Genomic DNA, 25,032 nt, shown 5'->3' on the forward strand with positions numbered 1-25,032 from the left:
AGAAATATCTCACCCTGGGCAGGAGGGAGCTTCCTTTATTTCAGGGGCCAGACAACCCCAATTCCAACATTTCCTGTTCCTTATCTCCCACTGCAGTGTTATCTGAATGTGGGAGGGAGGAAGCTGGACCCATGCTCCACGTCTCCCCATGACTCATGCCGCCCCTGTAAAGTGCCAGGCAGGGGCTGCATGGGGGCAGACGCCTCACCTGAGAGTCCTAGGGCTGCACTGGAGGGTTTGATCTGGATTCATGAGGTTCCCATTCTTTCTTATTGCCATTTCATGAATGAGAAACGGAGACAGGGCCTTTCCCATTTTCCTAGGAGCCAGGGGCAAAGCTGGACGCTGGTGGGTAGGCCAACCTAGGCCAGGCTCCGCATCTCTCCATAGAAGACCCCAAAGACTCAAGCAAAAGACACACACTTTACTTTTCCTTCCTTTAATCTTATGCAAAAGGGACACAGGGGTTCAAAAATAAAAATTTCTCTTCCCCCTCCCCAAACCTGTACCCCAGCTCCCCCACCACAACCCCCTTCCTCCCCTGGGGAAAGCAAGAAGGAGCAGGTGTGGCATCTGCAGCTGGGAAGAGAGGCCAGGGAGGTGCCGAGCTCGGTGCTGGTCTCTTTCCAAATATAAATACGTGTGTCAGAACTGGAAAATCCTCCAGCACCCACCACCCAAGCACTCTCCGTTTTCTGCCGGTGTTTGGAGACGGGTGGGCGCGGGGGCGCCAGGCACCGGCTGGCTGAGATCTACTGCATCCGCTGGGTGTGCACCCCGCGGGCCTCCTGCTGCTCATTGTAGAAGAGATGACACTCAGGGTCCCCCCGGATGGTGGGGGCTCCCTGGATCAGCTTCCCGGTGTTGGGGTTCACACACCAGCACTCCCCACGCTGCCCGTTCAGAGACATCTTGCACTGGGGAGAGAGGAGAAGAGCGTGGAGGAGCCCGCAGCCAGCAATTTTCCTTCCCTCCCTCAACCCAGCATCCACTGAGCAGCCACCCCTTGCAGCTACCCACACGCTGCGCTGCCAGGTGGAGCTTTGCAACCTCAAATAAGCGCCAGGGAACCTTGATGAAATGCAGATTCCCATTCAGGAGGTCCCTGGAGGGCTGGAAATTCTGCATGGCTAGCGAGCTCCAACGTGACGCTGACGCTGCCCGCCCAGGGACCCCTCTGATTAGCAAGGCCATTCAGGACACCCGAAGACGAAAAGACTCAGTCCCCAGTCTCAAGGGAGGTCCTATCCAGTGGAGGGAACCCAGCCTGCTGAAGCTTAGTCACACTGTAAGGTGAAAACCCTCATGTTGCGATCAAAATCAGTGTGTGCAAGGCACTGTGTGAGCAAAGACACACCGCTCGTTCAGTTTCTAACAAATACAGTCATTTAATCCTCACAACCACTTTGTGAATTAGATGCCATTATTATCCCTGGTTTACAGATGATAAAACTGAAGCACAGATGGGGTAAGCAACTTGCCCAGGGTCACACAGCTGGTAAGAAGCATAGCTGAGATGGAAGCCAGGTATTCCCCAGGCATTCCCACTCCAAGGTCTGTGTTTGATGCATAAGCTAACTACTCCTGCAAATCACATTAGTTACCCAAAGACGCAGCAGACAGCCTGTTTTCCATGAGAAGTGATCAAGATGTTTTTCTTCTGAGCTGCAAATGGAGTTAGCTGGCTTACATTTAGAGGGCATGTATACAAACAGCTTTTAATACTAACGAATATTTAGAGGGTCAAGGTGCCGGGATGGTGAAGAGGGTGGAGAGGTGAGACCCCTGGGCCATCAGCAGAGCCCGGTTCCCACCTTCTGGCTCCACACATCCACACTATAGGTCAGCCCAGACTGCCATGAGAACCATCAGGGCAGCTTTATTAAGTCCCAATGCCCAGCCAGGTGTGGCAACTCATGAATGCAACCCTAGCACTTTGGGAGGTCGAGGTGGGCAGATCACCTGAGGTTAGGAGTTCAAGACCAGCCTGATCAACATGGTAAACCCCATTTCTACTAAAACTACAAAAATTAGCCAGGCGTGGTGGCGGGCACCTGTAATCCCAGCTACTCAGGAGGCTGAGGCAAGAGAATTGCTTGAACATGGCAGGCAGAGGTTGCAGTGAGCTGAGATCGCACCACTGCACTCCAGCCTGGGAGACAAGAGCAAGACTCCATCTCAAAAAAAAAGAAAAAGAAAAGTATGTTACAGGGAAAATATTGCATATGCACACTTGACTATTAAAATGTGTATGAACAGAAGGTGGAAAGAGGAGGGAGAAGGGCTCCTGAGTAGTTTACTTAAACTTCATTTTCTCCAATGTATTTACAATGTTGTTCTAGATGGCTTTTCAAAATCTTTCCAACAGCATTTCTCCATCCCTGACTCTTCATTCCCTGAGATACTTCGAAACCATGAAGGCAACTCGGCCAATGGTTGAAATCAATGATGGTGAGAGTGTGGCTCGCAGATTATCAGCCTCACCTGAGGCTTGTTAGAGCTGCAAACCTGACCTACCACATGGCAATTTGGGGGCAGGCCCAGGAAGAGCTCCAGGTGATGCCAATGTCCGATCAAAGCTAAGATGCTTGGTTTAAGCCACTTCCCTTCTCCAAAAGCCTCCTCCTAACCCAGACTCCAAGTGAGGCCGGTGGGTGGTTGGGCGAGTGGAGCCAGCAACTGACCCATCGCAGGCAGGGAGAAAAGCCACACCCTCCCTGGCCTGGCAGCTGGCACTCCAATTCCCATGGTGACAGGAGTCTGAGTCTCTCACTCAGCTCAGACCTCAGAGGATTATAGGTGGGTGGGGCAGAAACAAGGCACATCTGGGGCCCAGGGCTGAGGAGGAGACGCCCTGGCATGGACTGGCCCCACACTTACCTGTTTGAGGTTGTACAGGCCATGCTTGTCACAGTTGGGGATGTGCAGGGAGTAGAGGTGCTCCAGAGGGCCCCGCTCATCCGGAAGGCGCATGGTGGAGATCCGCTCCAGGACCTGGTCCAGTTCCTGTTGGCAGGGAGTCTGCGCGCACAGACAGCAGGGAACGCCTGGAGTGAGGACAGCAGGCCCACGAAGCATGCGCCAGGCGCAAGCTCAGGGAGAAGGTGCTGCAGGGGGAGGGGACTTTCCCATGGTCGCACAGCCAGCAGGGGGCACAGGGATTCTGACAGCCTACCCAGGAATCTCCCTGCCATGCTGGGTGCCCAACCCTAGCCCCTAAAGAAAGTTGTATGGATGAGAATGTTCACTCCTCTCCTTGTTCTGTGACTGTGTCTTTCATGTGTCAGAATGGGCTCTACCTCCAAATATCGATCCAAGTGGCTGTCTCCAGAGTCTCTATGCCCCCACCCCATGCCCCAGCTCCATTTCTTTCCATAAAACCAACCAGGGCCAGGACCCAAGATGGCAGAGATGGGAAGGAAAGAAGAGAGGAGGTAGTTCAGTGAGAGAAGCATATGGCAACAAGAATGACTAAGTTTCAGGCCAGGTGCAGTGGCAGGCACCTGTAATCCCAGCACTTTGGGAGGCTGAGGTGGGAGGATTGCTTGAGTCCAGGAGTTTGAGACCAGCCTGGACAACATAGTGAGACTCCCATTCCCACAAAAAAATTACAAAATTGGCCAGGTGTGGTGGTACACGCCTATAGTCCCAGCTGCTCAGGAGGCTGAGGAAGGAGGATCACTTGAGCCCAGTAGTTGGAGGCAGCAGTGAGGCGTGATGGCACCACTATACTCCAGCCTGGGCAAGAGAGTGAGACCCCACTTCAGGGGGAAAAAAAAAGAGTAAGCAAGTTTCAGGGACTCTGTCTTCATCTCTGGGATTCATTTTCTTTGTCTATGTTCCAAAACCATACAGAAATGTGGAGGTTTTAAAAGGAAAGAACATCAAGAAACCACACGTCCAGTCTATTTCACAGCCAGAGATACTGATTGCCCCAAAGGTCACTATGTTCCACAGCTATGTTTGTGGAAAGAAAAGTGCTTTGCCTACAGGTCACACCAGACGAGGGTCCTATTGGGATGCCCTCCTCCAGCTGAGACCCCACTTTCCTTGTCCTCCCACCCCTCCCACCAGGCCTGACCCTCACTGACCCTCGCAGGGGGCGGTCGCAGCTTCTTGGGCTCCTCCAGGCCGAGGTGATGTTTGCCACCCTTGCCCATCTGCCGGTGCTGCTCAGTGACCTTCTCCCGGAACACAGCCAGCTCCTTCATACCCGACTTGAGGGGCTTCCGGCCTGCACTGCCTCCCCCGCCCAACATGTTCATGGTGCTGTCCACGTGGTTCTCCACCAGGCCTCCTTCCGAGTGGTCATCGCCATTGTCTGCCGAGACAGGAAGGGAAGAAGAGCTCCAGGTCCAGTTTCCCAGAGAGACGTGCCCTCCGGGAGCCACCTGGACTGTAACGATGATGAGGGTGGAGATAATGCACGGCTAATGAGTGCTGATAGCCTGTCAGGGCCCATGCTGAGCAATTTACACGGATGATCAATTTCAGCTTCACCCTAACTCTTAGGTGGGTACTACCAGCAGCCTCACCAACTTTCAGAGACGGAGAATTTGAGGTTCACAGAGGTCAGTTACTTGACCAAGATCACAAATCTGAAAAGTGATGGATTCAGGATTTGAACTCAGGCTGTCTGGCTCTAGAAGAATGACAGGGACCCTCTTACAAGGCTGGGGCAGAACAGAGGCGCACAGAGGGACGAATGTATTCGAAAGGCCCTGACCATGGAATGGGTTTAAGTCCTTTTCGGGACCCCCCCCAGATTCTACCATAACCCCCAGTTTAAAGTTCTTCGTTTTTGGTCTGGAAGAGCACCAATTAGTTGAATTTTTTTTAAAACTTGTGCCACAGACATCACTGGGCTGCAGCATGTATGGCAAAGAAGTGAGAAGGTGGAAGGCCACGTCGCCACCCAGAACCTGGTCCCAGCACCCTCCCTGCTGTCACTTTGCATTTGCCCACCTGGCCCCGCGTGAGGTCCCATAGTGCTGCTCCGAAGCAGCTACAGCTCTGCCCCACTGATGTTCCCTTGTTCCCAAGTCTGTCTATGCAGCCCACCCCAACCCCATTATACTGAGAGCACCAGGAACAGGGACTATGACTCCTTCCACTTCATAGCTTCAGCTTACTACAGGGCACAAAGCTTCGTGATGTCTGTCCAAGAAGCATCCATTAAGTCCCCTTAGACTTTCTTCAACCTTTTATGTGCACAGCCCAGGTGAAGGAGGCCTTGAAAGTAGCTCCAGCCTGCCACGGTCTCACTCTGGCTGAGGCACGTCCAGCCAAGGGAGGCAGAGGGGATCTGAATCGCACAGCAGAGCTGTAACCGGGTGACAAGCCCCAGCAAGCTCCAGAAGGGCAGGGCCTCACACTGCCCAGCCCCAGCCCCAGCCCCTTGGAACACAGCAAACAGCCCCAGACCATCCCACCCACAGCTGCTCTCCTGCAGGTCCCAACACGATCTGGGTGGGTGCAGAGGGGTGTTTTTCAACCAATCTTGCACATTTTCTCTTCCCCATTAATGCATCTTCAAAAACTTACAGCCCTGAGAACACAAATGAATAACTCCTATTCTATACGAGGGTATTAACTCACTCACCAACTAAAGGAGGGGGCGCCTCTTCCATGCCGGGGATGGCACCGGGTGCTGGCACTCCAGCAGCACCTGCTGTCAAGGCGTGTCCAGCACAGGCCCCGGCATATGGAACATTTGATGGAGGTTTGCCCCGTCCCTTCCCCTCCCTCCGAGCCTGATAACTAATCGGTCTTCACTTGCAATGCAGCAGCATCCTTTAGAAGCCAGCACGCCGTCCCCAGGGTAGCAGCACTGGTTAAAGGGGTGTAGTTAGGTTCCCAGCTCTGCCATTTTCTATATCAGCTGCACATGTTCTCCCCTGCACAGACCCTCTCTGTGCCTCTACTTTCTTAACTGTAGGATGCTGGATAATAACAATTCTTTTTTCACAGAGCTGTTTAGAGTTATGACGAAAGAAAAGCAGTTAAAAGACGATTTAGGCCAGGTGCGGTGGTTCACACCTGTAATCCCAGCACTTTGGGAGGCTGAGGCAGGTGGATCACTTGAGGTCAGGAGTTCAAGACCAGCCTGGCCAACATGGTGAAACCCCACCTCTGCTAAAAATACAAAAAAATTAGCCGGGCATGGTGGCGCATATCTGTAATCCCAGCTACTCGGAAGGGTGAGGCAGGATAATCGCTTGAATCCAGGAGGTGGAGGTTGCAGTGAGCTGAGATCGCACCACTGTACTCCAGCCTGGGCAATAGAGCAAGACACTGCTCAAAAATAAATAAATAAATAACGACTTGGAACACAAAAATTTTATATGCATGCTGCTGGTGGCTATTACGCTGATGGTGATGACGAATGCCCCAGTTATCTACTACTTCAGCAGCCTGGGACCCAACCGAGAACAGGGAAACCAAGGAAAGTAAGCTCTGAACATCCTCATAGCCGTGTCCGTGGCTGGGCATGTTTAAATGCTGGCATTCTCCACTCAAGACGAGGGGAGAATCATCCTGTGAAGAGCCTTGACAGTTCACAACAGTGCTGCTCCAGGAAGCCTGACTTCTGGATGTCTGTTTTCCACGGCTGCCGCGGAAGAAAGTCAACAAAATTGAAGGGACAAAGAAGGAATGCATGTGGACGGTGGCAAGAAGGATCAAATGGCAGAGAGGAAAGAGAACACTAAGAAAACAAAACACACAAGCTCCGGGTACATTTTATGCGTGGCAAACAATGAATGCCACACCCCTCAATGACCCCTGGGGATTTCCATGTCTTATAGCCCAAAACAAGAATTATGTTGATGACGATGATCTTGGGACATCAAAAGCGGGAGGGAATTAAAAGTCTACCTATTCATCATTTTAAAAGACTTTTATCCAAAATTGTTGAACGTCAGAAAAAAAAATCGAAACGTTTAAACGTATAAAAAACCTCTGAAACCTGGAAAATTCTTTTATTTAGAATGGCTATTCCCACCGGGGCTCTGGGGAGCCTGGGTTGCACCATAAATGAAGCCAGCACAGATTAAATTGTTCCAGCAGCCCGGCAGCCCAGCCCCACCAGCAGGAAAAGGTCGATTTAGCGTGCACCTCAGGCTAGGTTGGAGTCCTGCCCCACCATGTCTAATCAGACCCAGGCACCAGCCCACAGCTTTCCTCATCCATCCTGCCCTGCCCTCTGTGCTCCTCCACATGGACAGCAGCAGACACCCAGGGGCCCAGAGAAGCAGGCTGAGTGAGTCCCCCTGCTCAGCTGCCTGCCAGGTTCCCAAAAATAGGGACACTGAGTCACCCCATCGTGCAGCACAGATTTCTTCAGTGCCAGCAGGTCCACACCCTCCTAGACGGGTGGTGTTGGGGGGAGCAACCATGGAGAAGAGTCCCCCTTCCCTCTTCAGATGGACCCCAGAGGTCAGGAACAAAAGGGTGAAAGAGAAAGGCTGGGAAAAGTCTGAGATCAGACAAACCTGGACAACAAACAGAAGAGGTCAGGTTCAGTCAACTTTCCATCTCAACACTAACCTCTAACACAGCACACAGACGCCCGCGCAGCGCACGCACTCATCCCCAGCCTCCCTGCCTCTGTTCTGCTGCCCTTCCCAGACAGGGTTCTGTCCCCAGACCTGAGTGGGACCATCTCAGGCTCCCTGCCCCTCCCCTCTTTAGGCACCAAAAACACAGGAGGAGAGTAAAGTAGCTAGAAAGTCTCCCCACTCTCAACACCTGCATCCGAACATAGAGAAGAGCCCTTTGCCTCCATCCCAGCTACTCAGGATCAAAATGAGAAAGACAAAATGAAGTGGGAACTTCCAGTTCGCTGTCACCCGAGCCCTTGGTAGCTGAGATCACCCTTGGCGTCACCCTGCTTACTGCACCCTACCCAGCTTTGTGCCCACAGCGGCAGGAAGGATTTCTGGAGACCTGGATACCACATTCTGCTCAGAGGGTGTTAGAGAAGACAGGGGCTCTGGGAGTCTGCTGGTACTGCACCCTGCCACCATTTCTGGAACTCTCCACTCTGGGACATGAAGTCTGTGACGCTCAGAGGCTCACCTGGCTCTACCCTTTTGGGAAGTGGCTTGGGTGAAAGCAGCCAGTCTCTATTATGGCTATAATGAATGACATGTTGTTTGGTTGGAGAAGGGAAAGGTAGCTCATGTGTAGCTCTATCCAGGAGCTTCTGAGAAGGCTCTGCTCACCCAAACTCGATGCCTGGAACATCCTCTGGGATCGGGGTCTCCACCTCAGCACTACTAATAGTGGGCCAGATAATTCTTTGCTGCAGGGGGCTAACCTGTTTACTCCAGATGTTGAGCAGCATTCCTGGCCTCTACCCACCAGAAACCAGCAGCACCCTCCCCAGGTTGGAACAACAAAAATTATGTATTCATTCATTGCCAAATGGCCCCAGAGAGGCAAAATCGCCCAGGGTGAGAATCACTGTTCTGGAGTCAGGCTTTTAGCCCAACATCTGGAAGTTGATAGCCAATTGCTGAAATGGCTCCAGGCCCCATAAAAAGGAAGACTAGCTCCACTATATTCCGCATCCACAGCTAAGACCCCTCCGCTACCCTTCCGTCTGCAGCCACACTAGCCCACAGTTTCTTGAGGACAGGGCACAGGGTCTTCCCTGGGCCTCCCAGAGGACTTTCAGCCTGCAGCTCCCCCTCTTCACTAAGCCCTCTTGTACCACAGACAGTGGCCAAAGAAGCATCCCTTGGCTGCATCCTAGAGGTCAACCCAACATTAATCCTCAGAAGAAGGCCCTCTGCAATCTCTGGAAACACATTTGAAAAAGGAGAGGGGCACACACAGATAAATGTGCACTGGGGCCTGAAGGCGCCAGGTAGGGCCAACTTGTCCATTAGGCTCTGGAGGCACAGTGTCTAGGACATATTTTTATTTCTATTAACATCAGAAAAAAAATTACTTTTAGGTTAAAAAGTCTTAATATATAATATGAATATATTTGCACTTATTAAACAAGTTATAAAATGTGGTTTTTTGTTGGTTTTTTGTTTTTTGAGACAGAGTCTTGCTCTGTCGCCCAGGCTGGAGTGCAGTGGCATGATCTCGGCTCACTGCAACCTCTGCCTCCCGGGTTTGAGCAATTCTCCTGCCTCAGCTTCTCAAGTAGCTGGAACTACAGGCATGCATCACCATGCCTGGCTAATTTCTGTATTTATACTAGAGACGGGATTTCACCATGTTGGCCAGGCTGGTCTCGAACTCCTTGCCACGGGAGGCCCACCTCGGTCTCCCAAAGCGCTGAGATTACAGGGATGAGCCACCACGCCTGACTGTATTAGTCCATTCTCACACTGCTATAAGGAACTGCCCGAGTCTGGGTAATTTATAAAGGAAAGATCTTTAATTGACTCACAGTTCAGCATGGCTGGGGAGGCCTCAGGAAACTTACAATCATGGTAGAAGGCGAAGGAGAAGCCAGGCACCTTCTTCACAAGGTGGCAGGAAGAAGTGCCAAGCGAAGGGGGGAAGAGCCCCTTATAAAACCATCAGATCTCATGAGAACTCACTCACTATCATGAGAACAACATGGCGGAACCGCCCCCCATGACTCAGTTACCTCCACCTGATCTCTCCTTTGACACGTGGGGATTACAGGGATTACAATTCAAGATGACATTTGGGTGGGGACACAAAGCCTAACTATATCACCTTGTCTCTGCTAAAAATAAAAAATAGCCAGGCATGGTGGTGCCACCTGTGGTCCCAGCTACCTGAGAGGCTGAGGTGGGAAATCACTGAAGCCCAGGAGTTAGAGGCTACAGTGAGCCATGATCATGACACTGCACTCCAGCCTGGGTGACAGAGTGAGACCCTGTCTCAAAAATGAAAAATAACCCACAGATGTCATATGCAAACCTGGCTCCAGGTCCCAGGAGGCAGGGGGTCAACTTGGCAGTGTTCCCCCAGGAGGACAAAGTTGATTTCCTGTCCTGAGATGTCCCAACCTCTCTGAGGTGAAGGTCAAGTCTGTCCACCCTCCCAGAGGCCACCTAGATTCAAGGGTATGTTTCATTCCATTTCTTTATTGATCTCAGCAGTGCCAATGAACATGCCAATAAGATGAAGAAATCCACAGGCCTGGTTTGCTTATGCAAGGTCTTTTAAAGATGGTTTAACAAGACCATGCATCAGCATCTGTTTCTTTCTCCGGAAAAGGCTTCTGGACTCAAATTCAGTGGCCAGATCTGAACTCCACATCTTGAAGTAGAAGTCCAGAGAAGGGAAATGAAAGACTTGACTGGGCAGAGATCAGAAAGCATTGTAGGCTGAGAAAAGTCTTCATTCCTTGTTACTGTTCCTAGCCAAAGAGATTCAAACTCCAAAATCTAACTGCCTGAGTTGGAATTCAAGTTTTTACTACTGAGCTGTGCAGCACCAGACAAGTTCCCTAAGCTCTCTGTGCTTCCATTGTTCATCTGTAAAAAGAGGACAAACAGGATGCGCCTCCTATAGGCCACTGGGAGGATCCAAAGAGATGCTGCCTGCATCTACAGTGAGGGCCTGGCGCACAGTTAGGCACGCATGGGGTTAGCTCTTAGCCACTTCCATTTCCTGCCTACCAGGGAAGTACCCACATAGCACCCCACCCCCCTAGTCAGACAAGGGCATCATCACACATTACCAAGTTCTTCCCATATATCCTCTTATAGGCTGCAGGAACAATCCACAGGAAAACATTCCAGATGTTGAACTCCAGCTAGAGATGGAATTTGCCCTCAGAACAAAAATACCAAGTTGTATTTTTTTTTCTGCCTAAGAGAGTTAAGTTCAGAATAATATTTATTAAGCAACCACTTATGTATGCAACTCCATGGGCTATGGTGCAAAGGTCACTATAAGAAATGGTTCTTAGCAACCCAAATGACATCAATGGAAAAGGTTCACGGGCTTAGAAATGGTTGATAGAAACCTACAAGGCCCCTGAAGAGACTTTCCCTGTAGATTAGTAAGCATTAGCTCTTCTCCCCTACATAGCATCTGGGGAAACAGGTCAACACAGAAGCAAGGGATTCCACATACAGTAGGTTAAGCTTTTCCAAAGAGAAGTCAGGGAGATGACAGACAACCCCAGAGCCATTAGTTGGAGGCTTGAAGGGCACGGGAGAACTCCCACCCCTGCCTTGGGTAGACTGCCATACCTTTCTACCTAAGACCCCTAGAGGAGAGCTGGAAATGAGGAAGGCAGATGGGATGAAAAGAAATGGACCGTTGTCCCATTTTACAGATGGCAAACCTGAGCCCAGATGGACTACCATCTGAATTCACAGGAGCAAACACAACCTCTCTGCCGTATCAGCAGTGCTTCACAATTATCATGGGGTCCCTACATTGTCTTTTGGCCCACCCTTACTAATTTAGCCAAGGAGAGCAGCTGGAAGCTGACAGCCCAAGAGAAAGAGCCTTTGTTGTTCACTTCCATGCATTCATACCCAGGTTTTCAGACTTAATTTTGGCATAGCCCATTTTTCCAATGTAATCCTGTTTGTTGCATCAATGATCTTACTCATCCAACTCGTGTTCGATAGAAACTGACTGCCATAAAATCTCATTTTCTCCTAGCACAACGTTCTGACCTCAGTGCTGTATTTGGAAATTGGTGATTCCTGATCTAAGAGAGACCTGAAAAAGCTTGCTTAGGAAACTAAGCCCCAAGAATCTAAAAGTATCTCCCTGGTCCTTCCTGCTCAGAGTGTGTGGCCTCAGTCCTTATCCAGACCTGGTGAGGAAATGAGAGCTTTTCCCTACCTAGAACAATCACATCTTCCTAACAGTTCAATGTGTCTCCCTTCTTTCTTCTTTTCTTTATTCTGAAGAATGACTTTCTCCTCCTATCTCATCATTATCTTGAAATCTAAGAGCAGGGTTGGCCGGGCGCGGTGGCTCAAGCCTGTAATCCTAGCACTTTGGGAGGCCGAGACGGGTGGATCACAAGGTTAGGAGATCAAGACCATCCTGGCTAACATGGTGAAACCCCGTCTCTACTAAAAAATACAAAAAACTAGCCGGGCGAGGTGGCGGGTGCCTGTAGTCCCAGCTACACGGGAGGCTGAGGCAGGAGAATGGCGTAAACCGGGAGGCGGAGCTTGCAGCGAGCTGAGATCCGGCCACTGCACTCCAGCCTGGGCGACAGAGCGAGACTCCGTCTCAAAAAAAAAAAAAAAAAAAAAAAAGAGCAGGGTTGGGGAAGAGGAGTACCACAGAGATGATCTAAGCCAACCCTGAACCTATCATTCCTCCAGTGGTGTTCACCTCTTGCAACAGGTAATAGCATTCCAAGCCTTTCAAGAGTTAATTCTGAGTAATGGGCCAGGGGAATGAAGGCTGGCGGCAGCTTCCTGGTTCCACCCTAGCTGGGCAGAAAACTCATATGGCTCCGTCTTCGTTAATTTCTCCCAAAAGGCACTTAGCCGTGACATATGTTGGGCAATAGAATAAATACTAACCACCATCCTCCTCCCCCTGCTCTCTAGACGACTCCACTAAGATCCATAGCAGTGGACGATTCATTAACAAACTGGAATGAGCAGTGAACACCAGCAATCAAGAACCCTGATGCCAGTGCTGCCCCTTGAGATTCACTCACGAGTCAGAACCTTTAACCTCTCTGAGCTCTAATTTCTCAAGTCTGAAAAATGATATTAACAATTCTGCTAAAATGATGGCTGCTATTAAATAGGACATAATATTTTTACCCCTCAAACTCTCATTTTGGGCAAAACCAAGCTTTAGAAAAAAATCTGTGGTGGCCGGGCATGGTGGCTCATGCCTATAATCCCAGCACTTTGGGAGGCTGAGGTGGGCAGGTCATTTGAGGCCAGGAGTTCAAGACCAGCCTGGCCAACACAGCAAAAACCTGTCGTCTCTGCCAAAAATACAAAAATTAGCTGGGTGTGGTGGCGCATGCCTGAGGTCCAGCTACTTGAGAGGCTGAGGCAGAAGAATCACTTGAACCCAGGAGGCGGAGTTTACTTCTTGCAGTGAACCAAGATTGCACTACTGCACTCCAGCCTAAGCAACAAAGCAAGACCCTGTCTCAAGAAAAAGAAAAAAAAAAAGAAATGTGTGGACAATCAATTTCTTGAATGGGTAAATAAAAGGTATATCGGCCATGTGAGCAGAAGGCTAGAAGGCTAGGTGATGTCTGATCCGCAGAATGGCCAAATGCATGGAAAAAATGAGTTACGAGAGATTTCTGCAATATGATCTATTTGCATAATTCTTCTAAAGCTTGGTTTTGATTGCATAAATTCTATATATTGCTAAATATCAAAGCTCTCTGCCATTTGATGGAAGTCCTTAAGCAAGAATGAATTTGCCTAAATTACTTTAATTTTGTTTACAGAATTTAGGGGAAGGGATAACGGGAAGGAGGCCAGGCAGTGGCTCATTATCACCAAGCACGCTCAGTTGAGACAGGGCTCATAAACACACCAGCACATACAGGAAACAGCTTTTGTTGGAGAGAATTCAAAGCCAGTCCTCTTTGGATGGCTAATGGTGGTCATCAAACTCCATCTATCATGTGGCCACTATGTTCAATAGCACAGCCCACCAACCGGCTGGGATTAGTAATTCAGGCCATGCTAGAGGTAGAGAGGGAGGCAGAAGTTAGAAAAAAGGAAGAGTAAAATGGGGGTTCTATTTGTTACTTTTTTAGCTAAAGTTTAACCTGAGGTCCTGAGACTTTGTGGGTGAGTAACACTGTTCATGTGTCTTCCCCTGACTCTTTTTTTAAAGGTCAGAGGGAGCAGTGGCCTCTCACACTGGAATTCTGAATAGTGTGCACAGATGTCTGTCATGGTACAAGCTGGCACCCAGGACACATTCCAGCTTGGTTAATGACATCCTCCCGATTGATCCTTCTATCTCCTGAGGATACCCACTTTCATTCACTGTAAACTCCCTTCCTATTCCTTCTTACCCCCTGAGCCCTTCCTTCCTGCAAGGGAGCCAGCCATGCAACACCTGACATCCTTCCATCCTTCAGCAAGATGCCAGTCACTCCTGAGCATGGTTTTCCAACAACAGGTGGTCCCTCCTCTCCCAGTTTCCTTTGTGGTAGTAAATGACTGCAAACAGCCTTTTCAGATGTTTCAGATCCACAAGTCCCCTAGGTTAGAAGACTAAATGAGTGCAAGAACTGGCCTTTCTCTTCTGAGAATCATCTCCCTCCACTTGGAGCTACCACAGGCCAATCACCCAGCTGAGTGCTGAAGAGCTCAGTGACCTCTGTGTTGAGTGGCAAGCCTAAGAGGCACTGGCCACTGCCCTTCCACGGAGACAGAATACCTACAGGAGATGATGCAGCACCAAGGGAGGGCAGAGAGGCCCCACCGGGCTGATGAATCCCCTCCACATCAAACCACTCTGCAAACTCTTTTTGGATTTCCTCTGGGGCACCAGCTTTTGGGTTTGAAGTCTTGGCCAAGCAGTCCTAGTGTGGGAGAAAGGACTGAGGTTCCATCCTGACTTGGCCACCACCCCTAGGATTCTGAGTGATGCTAAGCAGGGTGTTGAACTTGGGCAGGTGTCAGCGTACTCGTGTGTAAATTCAGGGAATTAGACCAGGTCAGAGGTTCCCAAACACAGCTCTTCATCAGAAATCATCTGACGACCTTGCTAAAAATAAGAGCCCTGGACCCCAGCCCCAGAAAGAGGCAAGGACTAAGGAATCTGTATGTTGAGTGATACCTCTCCTCTCAAGCTCTGGCATTGCCAGGCCCCCATGCCTTTGTGATTCTCTCTGTTCTGTCTGGGTTTCCTGAAGAACTTCTTGGTGAGGAGAGAACAATGCCTCTTCTTTTCAAGAGAGGTGGTCTCAGGTACACGCTTTGCAGAGACACAGCCTTGTGAGCTCATCCACTCATGGGTTTGTAAACATACACATATGCTTGCTTGGATACATGCAGAGGGGCCTCTCCTGGCCAGGCGTCATGGAGGTTTCTAGAGCATGCTCTCATGCTGCCATCTCATCTCGGGCTCCCCCTGAGTGAGCAGAAACAGCAAGCCTCTCCAGAGCCTCCCTGCGTGTGCACTCTCCAAAGGGCTCCTTTATAAACATCAGGGTCATTCCTGGAATTGCAAAGACCTGGGGAGGGTCAGGGCTGAGGCAGACAGTTAGAGAAAACAAAAACATGCTCAAATTCAGCCAAGGTCCTCTGGGGCCCTGTAAGCCACGCTGTCCTTGAAGAGCCAGAGAAATTGATATCAAGATGGCAAACAGCACTATCAGCTTTCACGCCTTTCCACGGGTCCCAGACATCTCTCCTCGGGTTCAACTAAAGCCATCCAGGAACCTGGCAAGGTGACCTAGCTGCTGAGGCCCAAGTGAGTAGACTGTGCTTTGATTCAAACTTGAACCAGGGACTGTGGGAATGGGAAGAATGTGCCTGACCCAGCAATTCTACTTCTCTCTACATGTGCACAGGGACACATATACAAAAATGGTCATTACAGCATTATTTGTAGTTGTAAAAACACTATTAGCAACCAGATCCAAAAGTCTTTCAACGGCTGAATGGATAAATAAAATCAGTAGGGTAATACAAAGGAACAATATATGGCAGTTAAAAAGAATATCTCTGACCTATGGATGTCAACATTAGATCTCAGACATCTAATATTAAGAGGGAAAAGAATCGAAACCACAATGAGATACCATCTCACACCAGTTAGAATGGCAATCATTAAAAAGTAAGGAAACAACAGGTGTTGGAGAGGACGTGGAGAAATAGGAACACTTTTACACTGTTGGTGGGATTGTAAACTAGTTCAACCATTATGGAAAACAGTATGGCGATTCCTCAAGGATCTAGAACTAGATGTACCATATGACCCAGCCATCCCACTACTGGGTATATACCCAAAGGATTATAAATCATGCTGCTATAAAGACACATGCACACGTATGTTTACTGCGGCACTATTCACAATAGCAAAGACTTGGAATCAACCCAAATGTCCATCTGTGACAGACTGGATTAAGAAAATGTGGCACATATACACCATGGAATACTATGCAGCCATCAAAAAGGATGAGTTTGCGTCCTTTGTAGGGACATGGATGCAGCTGGAAACCATCATTCTTAGCAAACTATCACAAGAACAGAAAAACAAACACCGCATGTTCTCACTCATAGGTGGGAACCGAACAATTAGATCACTTGGACTCGGGAAGGGGAACATCACACACTGGGGCCTATCATGGGGAGGGGGGAGGGGGGAGGGATTGCATTGGGAGTTATACCTGATATAAATGATGAATTGATGGGTGCCGACGAGTTGATGGGTGCAGCACACCAACATGGCACAAGTATACATATGTAACAAACCTGCACGTTATGCACATGTACCCTAGAACTTAAAGTATAATAAAAAAAAAAATTAAAAAAAAAAAGAGGGAAAAGAAAACCTCCATGTACATTTTCAATTTTTTTCACAATATTGGACAATATTGGTCTTCTATCACATATATGCATATAGATGCAATATATGGAAACATAGGCATATTACTCATCCATCATACATATGCAAATGTGCTTAGCTAAGAAAGATAAACATGAAGTACTGCAGGCTAGTGGGCTAAATATCAACCACTCCCAGTTCTGGATGGTAGACTTGTGTTATTACATTGTTCTTTGTACTTTTCTGCATTTTTTAAATCTTCTTTTAAAAAAGTCACCTCTTAGGGCCGGGCACAGTGGCTCATGCCTGTAATCCCAGCATTTTGGGAGGCCAAGGCAGGTGGATCACGAGGTCAGGAGTTCAAGACCAGCCTGGCCAATATGGTGAAACCCTGTCTCTACTAAAAATACAAAAATTAGACAGGCGTGGTGGCGCACGCCTGTAATCCCAGCTACTCGGAATCACTTGAACCCAGGAGGCGAAGGTTGCAGTGAGCCGAGATTGCACCACTGACTCCAGCTTGGGTGACAGAGTGAGACTCTGTCTCAAAAAAATAAAGTCACCTCTCACACCAACCACCCCTCACCTTCCTCATCAAGCAGAGCTATCAGTAACCTCAAGTGTCCCTGAAGCCCTACTGGAAGAGGACCAAACAATAGTGACATGGTGGACATCACCACCACTCTCATTGGCCAGGGCAATGGTGTTACCAGGGTCACTTGTCCACCAGTCAGAACCTAGCCCTGGGCTCCTGGCCAGTTCTCTATGCCATGAAGAACTTGGAAATGAGTCAGAAAGAAGACCCAAAGATAGCAGAAGAGGGTCACAGAATTAAGAAGGGGAAGATGAAGTAATCAAGATGACTCAGGCCTGACAACTGAAAGCCAAGGGACAAGTCCATCCCGGTGCGGCCAGAGGGTGCTGAGTAGTGGAGGTGAGGTGTCCAAGGACCACGAAAACCCAAGGGAAGGGAAAGAGCTGTTCTGTCTCCCCAAGGATGAGAGAGAAAACAGCCTTAAACTAAAACAGGAGAGATCCAAGTTAGAAGCCATCCAAGAATTTCATAAGAAAGAACAAAACAAGTGATAAATTGCAGATGGGAAGAAATTGCACAGACTCCCTCTGGTATAACTTAGGAGAAACCTTTTGAGGAGGAAGAAGGATGAACAATATGGCCTCCAAGTGGCCAAAAGCCACTAGATTGCATTGATGAAAAGCACTGCTGTAGGTGGGAGGATGGGCTTGAGCCTGGGAGGTGGAGGTTGCAGTGAGCTGAGATGGTGCAACTGCATTCCAGCCTGGGTGACAGAGCCAGACCTTCTCTCAAAAAAACAAATAAATAAGGGCCTGGCACGGTGGCTCACGCCTGTAATCCCAGCACTTTGGGAGGCCAAAGCTAACGAGTCTCACCCTGGCTAACACGGTGAAACCCTGTCTCTACTAAAAAATACAAAAAATTAGCTGGGCATGGTGGCAGACGCCTGTAGTCCCAGCTAATCGGGAGACTGAGGCAGGAGAATGATGAGAACCCGGGAGGCGGAGCTTACAGTAAGCCGAGATCGCACCACTGCACTCCAGCCTGGGCATGAGAGGGAGACTCCATCTCAAAAAAAATAAATAAATAAAATAAAATAAAATAAATAAAATTTTAAAAAAATTTTTAAAAAGAAAAGCACTGCTGGATAAAGTCTTCTGGTAATTTGACCCAACTTTCTTCACAGCACTCTAGCCTGAATTCAATGCCAAAAAGCTGTAGGTCCGTGCATTCTCTTAGTCCTTCTAAGGATGGAAGCTTCCTGAAGACATAAACTTGATCTTAGCCTCCATACAGCCTTCCATACTTAGTGAATGGAGGACAGGAGAGAAGACATTCCGTGTCCTCAATTTACATTTTTGGAAGGAAGACACCGTGCTTTTTTCTTCCAAGACTGAAGAAGGAGAAGCCTGTCCAACTTGATTCTCCTACTTTCGTAACTTTATTCACCATGAAGGGACTTCATTGTTTAACATCAAGCTCTTCCCAACAGCCTTGGTCAAAAGACTAAAAGAGCTACCTGTTTATTTGCATAGGATGTATATACATCTCTACTGACTTGGTTTCTTCTTTATTCACCTTTCTAAAATGCTTTTCTTGTCCCCTTCCAGCATGAAGAAGCATGTGTTACACGTGGTATGACAACTGCTTTATCATATGGTCTCCCAGCTGACACACAGCATATACTTAATGTTTACACATTAGAAAAGGTGACCATCTGATATGGTTTGGCTGTGTCCCTACCCAAATCTCATCATGAATTGTAGCTCCCACAATTCCTACATGTTGTGGGAGGGACCCAGTGGGAGGTAACTGAATCATGGGGGTAGGTCTTTCCCATGCTGTTCTCGTGATAGTGAACAAGTCTCATGAGATCTGATGGTTTTATAAAGGGGAGTTTCCCTGCACAAGCTCTCTTGTCTGCCGCCATGTGAGATGTGCCTTTCACCTTCCGCCATGATTGTGAAGCCTCCCCAGCCACATGGAACTGTGAGTCTATTAAACCTCTTTCTTTTGTAAATTTCCCAGTCTTGGGTATGTCTTTATCAGCAGTGTGAAAACAGGCTAATACACTATCAAAGAGCATCTAGCACTTGCCCAAGAGTACCCTGTTACATTAAGTTTTTTTCTCATTCTTCTGGTGTTTGCCTCACCACCTAGGGCCCATATCAGCAAGAGTAGTTAAGAGTCAAGAAAGGCAGTGAGCAAGTAGAACCATGAGATGGGATGGGAAGGACACAGGCCTCTCCCAAGACCCACATTCAAACAACTCAGTTTCGATGATGCAGTCCCACAGCCCCACTCCCATAGTGTAACAAAGGCTGAATCCTACCAACATTTCCCATCACCCTCCCCTTTCACTGTCCTCTTCTCCATCCCCATAACTCTGCTCTCAGATATTCCAGGCCTGACAAATTGAACCCACAGGATGCAAAAAGAAATGTAAAACCTGCAAAGATGTCCAGGATTGCTGGCCACTCTCAGACCAGCACAAGAAGTGTCTTGAATATAAATAAGTGTCTTTAAATAGGTCACCATGCTTTTCTCTGTCTTCAACTAAAGTTCACTAATTTTGTCTGATAGTATATCACATCAATCACCTTCCTTGGCTATGCTCTCATGGTTTAAGAGGCAGTGAACCAACCCAGAGACAACCAGCAGAGCCTCAAGTGGGAGTCCTAACTTCTGGGGTATAAATGGGACATGGTTGGTCATTAAGCTGTTGGTAGAACCACAGGCACAATGGTCATGACTGCTCCCTGGAAAACTCAAATATTGACTCCTCTCTGGACTCACTGAAGGCTTTCCAAAGCAAAGTGGCAGCTGTCCAGGTAAGTCACACTCAAGGGAATAAGTCACACCTGCTAACAGGATTCTTGAAATGACCAATCAGAAAACATCCAAAATCAGATTTCTGCCATTCTCCTATTCTGTGTTTCAAGAATCAGAACCTGCACTACCTCATTTGATTATCCGAGTTTCTGTGCTACGTGGCTTGCATGTTTACCGTTATTATCAAGCAGGCACATGAGGTTGATAATTTCTTATCCCCCTCACACTTGATAAATGAGCTAGAGAACTGGAGGCCAACTGCACAAAGTCATGTAGCCAGTGGCCAAAACCAAGCCCAGGTTGTTAACCAACCAGATGGCACCTGGTCACTTAGCATCACCTAAGGAAAGACTCTCAGGCAAGACCTTTTAGCCCCAGGGCTTCATTTCTTCCCCTCCCCATCTCCATGGGACCCCAATCTTTCCCCAGAAGTAGGCTATCAGTCACGTCAGCAGCCCTGCCCAACCGCAAAAGCCTCTTTGATCCAGTAAACCCGTCCTACCCCACCCCCTTTATCCTGCCTGACACACCTCCTGCCACTGTTGCTATAGCAACTGCTCAGCATTATCAGGAAGTCACAGGGGCAGGGCACAGGGCACAAGGGAATTGCCATTTTCATTTTTTTCTTGGCCTTGGGCATTTTAGAAAACAAGTTCACCACCCAGAGGCAACTTGGCACCTCCATCCAGAAGTAAAGACAATAGACCTAAAAGAAACTTCCTAGAGAGTGGCATAAAGGAACATTTTTGAGAAGATATGCCTTAATTACTACCTCCCAGGGAAAAGGAGCTTTTCGAGAAAGCAGTATATAATTCACTGCTTTTCTGCATGTGTGAGGCTGGTGAAATGGAGAGCTGGAAGAAGAATCTAGAGACCCAGACTACAATCTGGTCTGTGCTTGCCTTGGCAGTTGAACCTGAATGTAGCCTTGATTTCTTCATTTGTTAAGTGGAGAGAATCGGGGCTAAAACAGAGCTGGGGCAGGAAGTTGGGGGGGAGCAATATAAAACAAACAAACAAAAAAACCAAAATGAGCTTTCTGGTAGAAACACAATGTTTAGAAAAAAGTCATTTTGTTTATCATTGTTATATCACTTATTCTTTGAGGTGGCACCCTTTGTTTAGTGCCAATGACTGACTCTCTCCACCCCCAGAGACCAACCTGAATCCCTCCAGCTGAAACACCCCCCTCTTCTCAACTTCTAATAGAATGGAACACACTGAGTAGGCACCACTTCCTCCCTACCTCCAACCTATCAAGGACTTTCGGGGCTCAGTCCCCCTCTTCCCTTTGACTTCCTGGCTCAGATAGCTCAGTTCCTTGAATGAACACAGGCTGCCACACCTTCACAGTCCTCCACTAATTAGAAACCTCCCCAGGCTTCACTAGAGGCCAACTCCACCAGGGCCTATGGGCGAATTCCACTGCCCAGCAGCTGGTGGTTTGCCAGCCCCTGCCCCCTTCTCCCCAATCTTCCCTCCTGCCCTGCCTCCCAACAGCCAGGAAGAGATGTGGGGCTGGCAGCCAGAAGGGCCCCAAGGACTGCCAAGTGTCCCTCCCCCCGCCCACAGAAAAAAGGAAAGAGAAAAATTCCTGACTACAGTCGCTCTGTATTTCTTTCCGGGAGAGCTGGCTTTTTGAGCAAAGTCTCCCTCTGAGTCTTGACTGACACCCAGGGGCTGAGCCAGCCCAGATCTTCCCTGGCTTTGTTAAGGAACAGGAGTGGCCAGAGAAGGAGGAGGGAAGAGTCAGGGGTTAGTAGCCAAGGAGGAGGAGAGGCATAGGGAGATGGTCCATTCTCCAGGAGAAGAAAAAAAATCGACATCCCATCCAGCCTGCTCTTTGTGAGTGTGGAGGGTGGGAGCAGATGAAATTACTCTGGAACTGAAAACCAACACATTTCTCTGGACCTACTATCCCATCTGTAAAAGGGGCTTTTCCTTTCCTGCCTCCATCATGAAAGCCCTCCAAGAGTCTAAGACAAGTTTGTCCAACATGCAGCCCAGGAGAGCTTTGAATGTGGCCCAACACAGTTTCATAAACTTTCTTAAAACATTATGAGATTTTTTTTGCAATTTTTTTTAGCTCATCAGCTATGGTTAATGTTAGTGTATTTTATGTGTGGCCCAAGATAATTCTTTTTCCAAGTGGCCCAGGAAAGCCAAAAGGTTGGACACCCCTGGTCTAACATGATCATCCACCCCAGATTCCCAGTGGCAGTACTGTGCTTTGTCCCCAGCCCTGATTTCACCATGTATTCTGACCCTCAGAGACTGAAGCATCTGCCTTCTCTGCTTTCCTGGGGCCTTGCCTCATTAGATGCTGGAAAAGAAAGTCTTCGGCATCATTGTGCACAGACAGGCTGCCATTCAGAGGGCTTTTTGGTACCACAGATGGAATCAGACGTTAGGTAGAACCCCAGTACTCAGAAGACACTCCCCCAACCCAGCGTTTCTATGGAGAATCCATCAGCCGCTTGCAAAATGAGATGCTGCTCCCCAACTCAGGAGTAAACTCTGGAGATAATGTAGCAAGAAAACATCACTTTTTTGGAAAGAGCTTCCAGTTTCTCTGCCAGGATCAAGTTCAGTGCATTCTGGCCTCCCAGGTTCGGAGATGTGAAAGGTTCATTTTCCTGGTGCAGGAAATGGGTGGCATCGGGGGTCCTCACTGGCTTTGATGACTGCACAGTTGCACACCCTTGAGCATGCCATATGTGCTAAATGTGCTAGGACCACTTGGATTCGCTAATACTTAACCTATTATTCTGAAGTCTGGATCCTTGCAGACTTCCCCTGGAGGGCCATCTATACAGAGAGGACCTTCCCCCACCAGGAGATTTAGTCTCAGGGATTCTCCAGAGCTCTCTGGACACTGATAGCCAGAAGCCTAGGTCTTCCAGGTTGGCTGGCCAGGTGAAGGAGGAACTCAGTCCTGGGTTACCTGCTTATGAACAGCAAGGCCAGCATGAGAACCCAGGTGTCCAAGCTCTGGGGCCACGTCTGTTCCCCATAGTCCCTCCAACCCCCATTCTAGACACTGCAGAGAGAAGCTCCCGTACCAGAAACAGTCAGTCCTAGACCTTAGGACATGGGATCCAAAGAGCACTGCCCAACCAATCAATTAAAAATGCAAGCCTGGCCAGGTACAGTGGCTCACCCCTGTAACCCCAGCACTTTGGGAGGCTGAGGCGGGTGGATCACGAGGTCGGGAGATCAAGACCATCCTGGCTAACACGGTGAAACCCCATCTCTACTAAAAATACAAAAAAAAAGTAGCCAGGTGTGGTGGTGGCGGGCGTCTGTAGTCCCAGCTGCTGGGGAGGCTGAGGCAGGAGAATGGCATGAACCCAGGAGGCAGAGCTTGCAGTGAGCCAAGATTGTGCCACTGCACTCCAGCCTGGGTGACAGAGCAGGACTCCATCTCAAAAAAAAAAAAAAAAAAGCAAGCCTGATGGCCTCCAACCATTTATGCACTGCATTTCTATTGTATTTGTCAACTGCATTTATATTGTATTTTTCAACTGCATTTCTATTGTATTTATCAACTGCATTTATATTGCATTTAAAGCACAGTTTCATTGCCCTTTCCACAGGCGGCCTCGCTACAGCCCCGTGAAAGTAGGTTGGAGAGGTATGGATATTTCCATTCATAGGTGAAGAGATAGAAATCAAGTGACTCATCACCAAAATGCAAGAGCTTAGGTTTTATATGTAGTTTATAGCTTTACGCACATCTGCGTAGTTGACCCAATGAAGTACTACCAATTTCTGATTTACAAATAAGAAAACTGAGGCTTAGCAAGAAGAAATCTCTTACCTTGGGTGATAAGTACATGGTAGACCACCTGGGATTTGAACCTCCAGAAAGGAGTGGCCTGCCTGACCTTTCCAGTTTGGCTTTCATTTTAAAGGCTAGCTAACTGTCAAGGAGGAGACATCGCTTGCCAAGACTGTTAAGGCAGCTAACATGTACAAGAACCTACTATGTGCCAGGTACTTGCCATTATCACAGCCACCCTAACACGCACCCTGGGAAAGAGGTAAAATCATTGCTATTTTACCAACAGGGAACTGGCATTGGAGGAAGAGCCTTACTAACTACTGAAGTATTAAGAGACGGGTCTGCAATGGAACCCAGGTCAATATGACAGCAAAGGCCAGGCTGCCTGTGCCATCATCTGCTACCCAGCAGCTTTTCTCTCAAGAGGCCCACCCTGTGACTTTTTTGTCCCTCTTGACTGACCTCTGTATGCTGGCTACTTACAACTGTGAGGTCCCCAAGCTCCAGGACTTGTGACTCTCCATGGAGTCAAGGGAATCTACATAATTGAAATCTGACAGAAATTTACTGTACCCCATACATCACCTGCACATGGCAGCTGTCCAGGAACAAAACTGCTGGCCAATACAGTCAAAAGCTTTTCTCCGCCAACAGCACAACTCCTTGTCCAGCCATGGAGGTAGAGGGGTGCAATGGGAAGGTACCCAGGTTAGCCTCTCAGCACTTTGGTATCACTGAGTCACCCAGTGTCCACACCTGTGAAAAGGAGGTAGAACGGCCTCCCTCGCAGGGAGGTGGAAGACAGGAGACAAAGTAGGCACAGAAGCCAGTTCATAATAGGGTGAAGACAAATGCGAGCACCACCAATCTCCTGGCACCTGCCTGCCATCTCAGTGAAATGCTGGCCAGGGACAGGAGAAGCAGAGGGGTCTAGAATATCTGCCAACCAGGTCACCAACTCCCCTCATGAATTCAAGGCATCACCTTGCTCTTCTATGCCTTGGTTTCAGCGGAAGCCACGCTAGTGCTAACCCTTATCGGAGAGAATCCCCATTCCCTGGCCTATAGAAGTCCTTTCCCTCAAAGGCCAGTCAACCACCCTCCTCATTTAAGGATTCCAGTTTTTTCAAGCATTATAGTCTCCAGTCACCTACATAATATCCCTCTGATTGGATGGATCTCTGAGGTTGAGACCACTATATTTTCCACACCATTTTTGAGCCCCGCCCACCTACCTAGCAAGCAGGTGTTGTAGCTGAGCTGGAGTGGGAAAGGCATGGAAGGGAGAAGTGTGGGACAGGAAAGAATGGTCTGCAGGGACCAAGAGGACAGCATGGAGAAGGCAGGAGAGGGAAGAGGGAGTCGGGAACATAGAAAGGCTGAGACAAAATGTACTCCCCGGATACAGAGCTCCTTAAAA

The 25,032-nt window shown here is 48.7% G+C and overlaps 1 protein-coding gene across 2 annotated transcripts in view; it reads right to left on the reverse strand.

The window, feature by feature from the left end:
* Positions 1 to 423: 423 nt before the first annotated feature.
* The window catches only part of IGFBP2 (insulin like growth factor binding protein 2), a 31,044-nt gene continuing 6,435 nt past the window's right edge, over positions 424 to 25,032 (reverse strand). The window contains exons 1-4 of one of the 2 annotated variants that reach the window (XM_033230329.1): positions 5,133 to 5,386; positions 4,092 to 4,321; positions 2,881 to 3,021; positions 424 to 917 (exon numbers count right to left, since the gene is read on the reverse strand). In XM_033230329.1, the coding sequence (XP_033086220.1) occupies positions 753 to 917; positions 2,881 to 3,021; positions 4,092 to 4,321; positions 5,133 to 5,172 (576 nt within the window). In that variant the 5' untranslated portion in view covers positions 5,173 to 5,386 and the 3' untranslated portion in view covers positions 424 to 752. Of the gene's footprint in view, positions 918 to 2,880; positions 3,022 to 4,091; positions 4,322 to 5,132; positions 5,387 to 25,032 lie in introns of those variants that run through there. The other variant, XM_033230328.1, reaches the window with a different exon arrangement.

This window comes from Trachypithecus francoisi, unplaced genomic scaffold (assembly GCF_009764315.1).
Source record: "Trachypithecus francoisi isolate TF-2019V2 unplaced genomic scaffold, Tfra_2.0 Lachesis_group13, whole genome shotgun sequence".
Lineage (NCBI taxonomy): Eukaryota > Metazoa > Chordata > Mammalia > Primates > Cercopithecidae > Trachypithecus > Trachypithecus francoisi.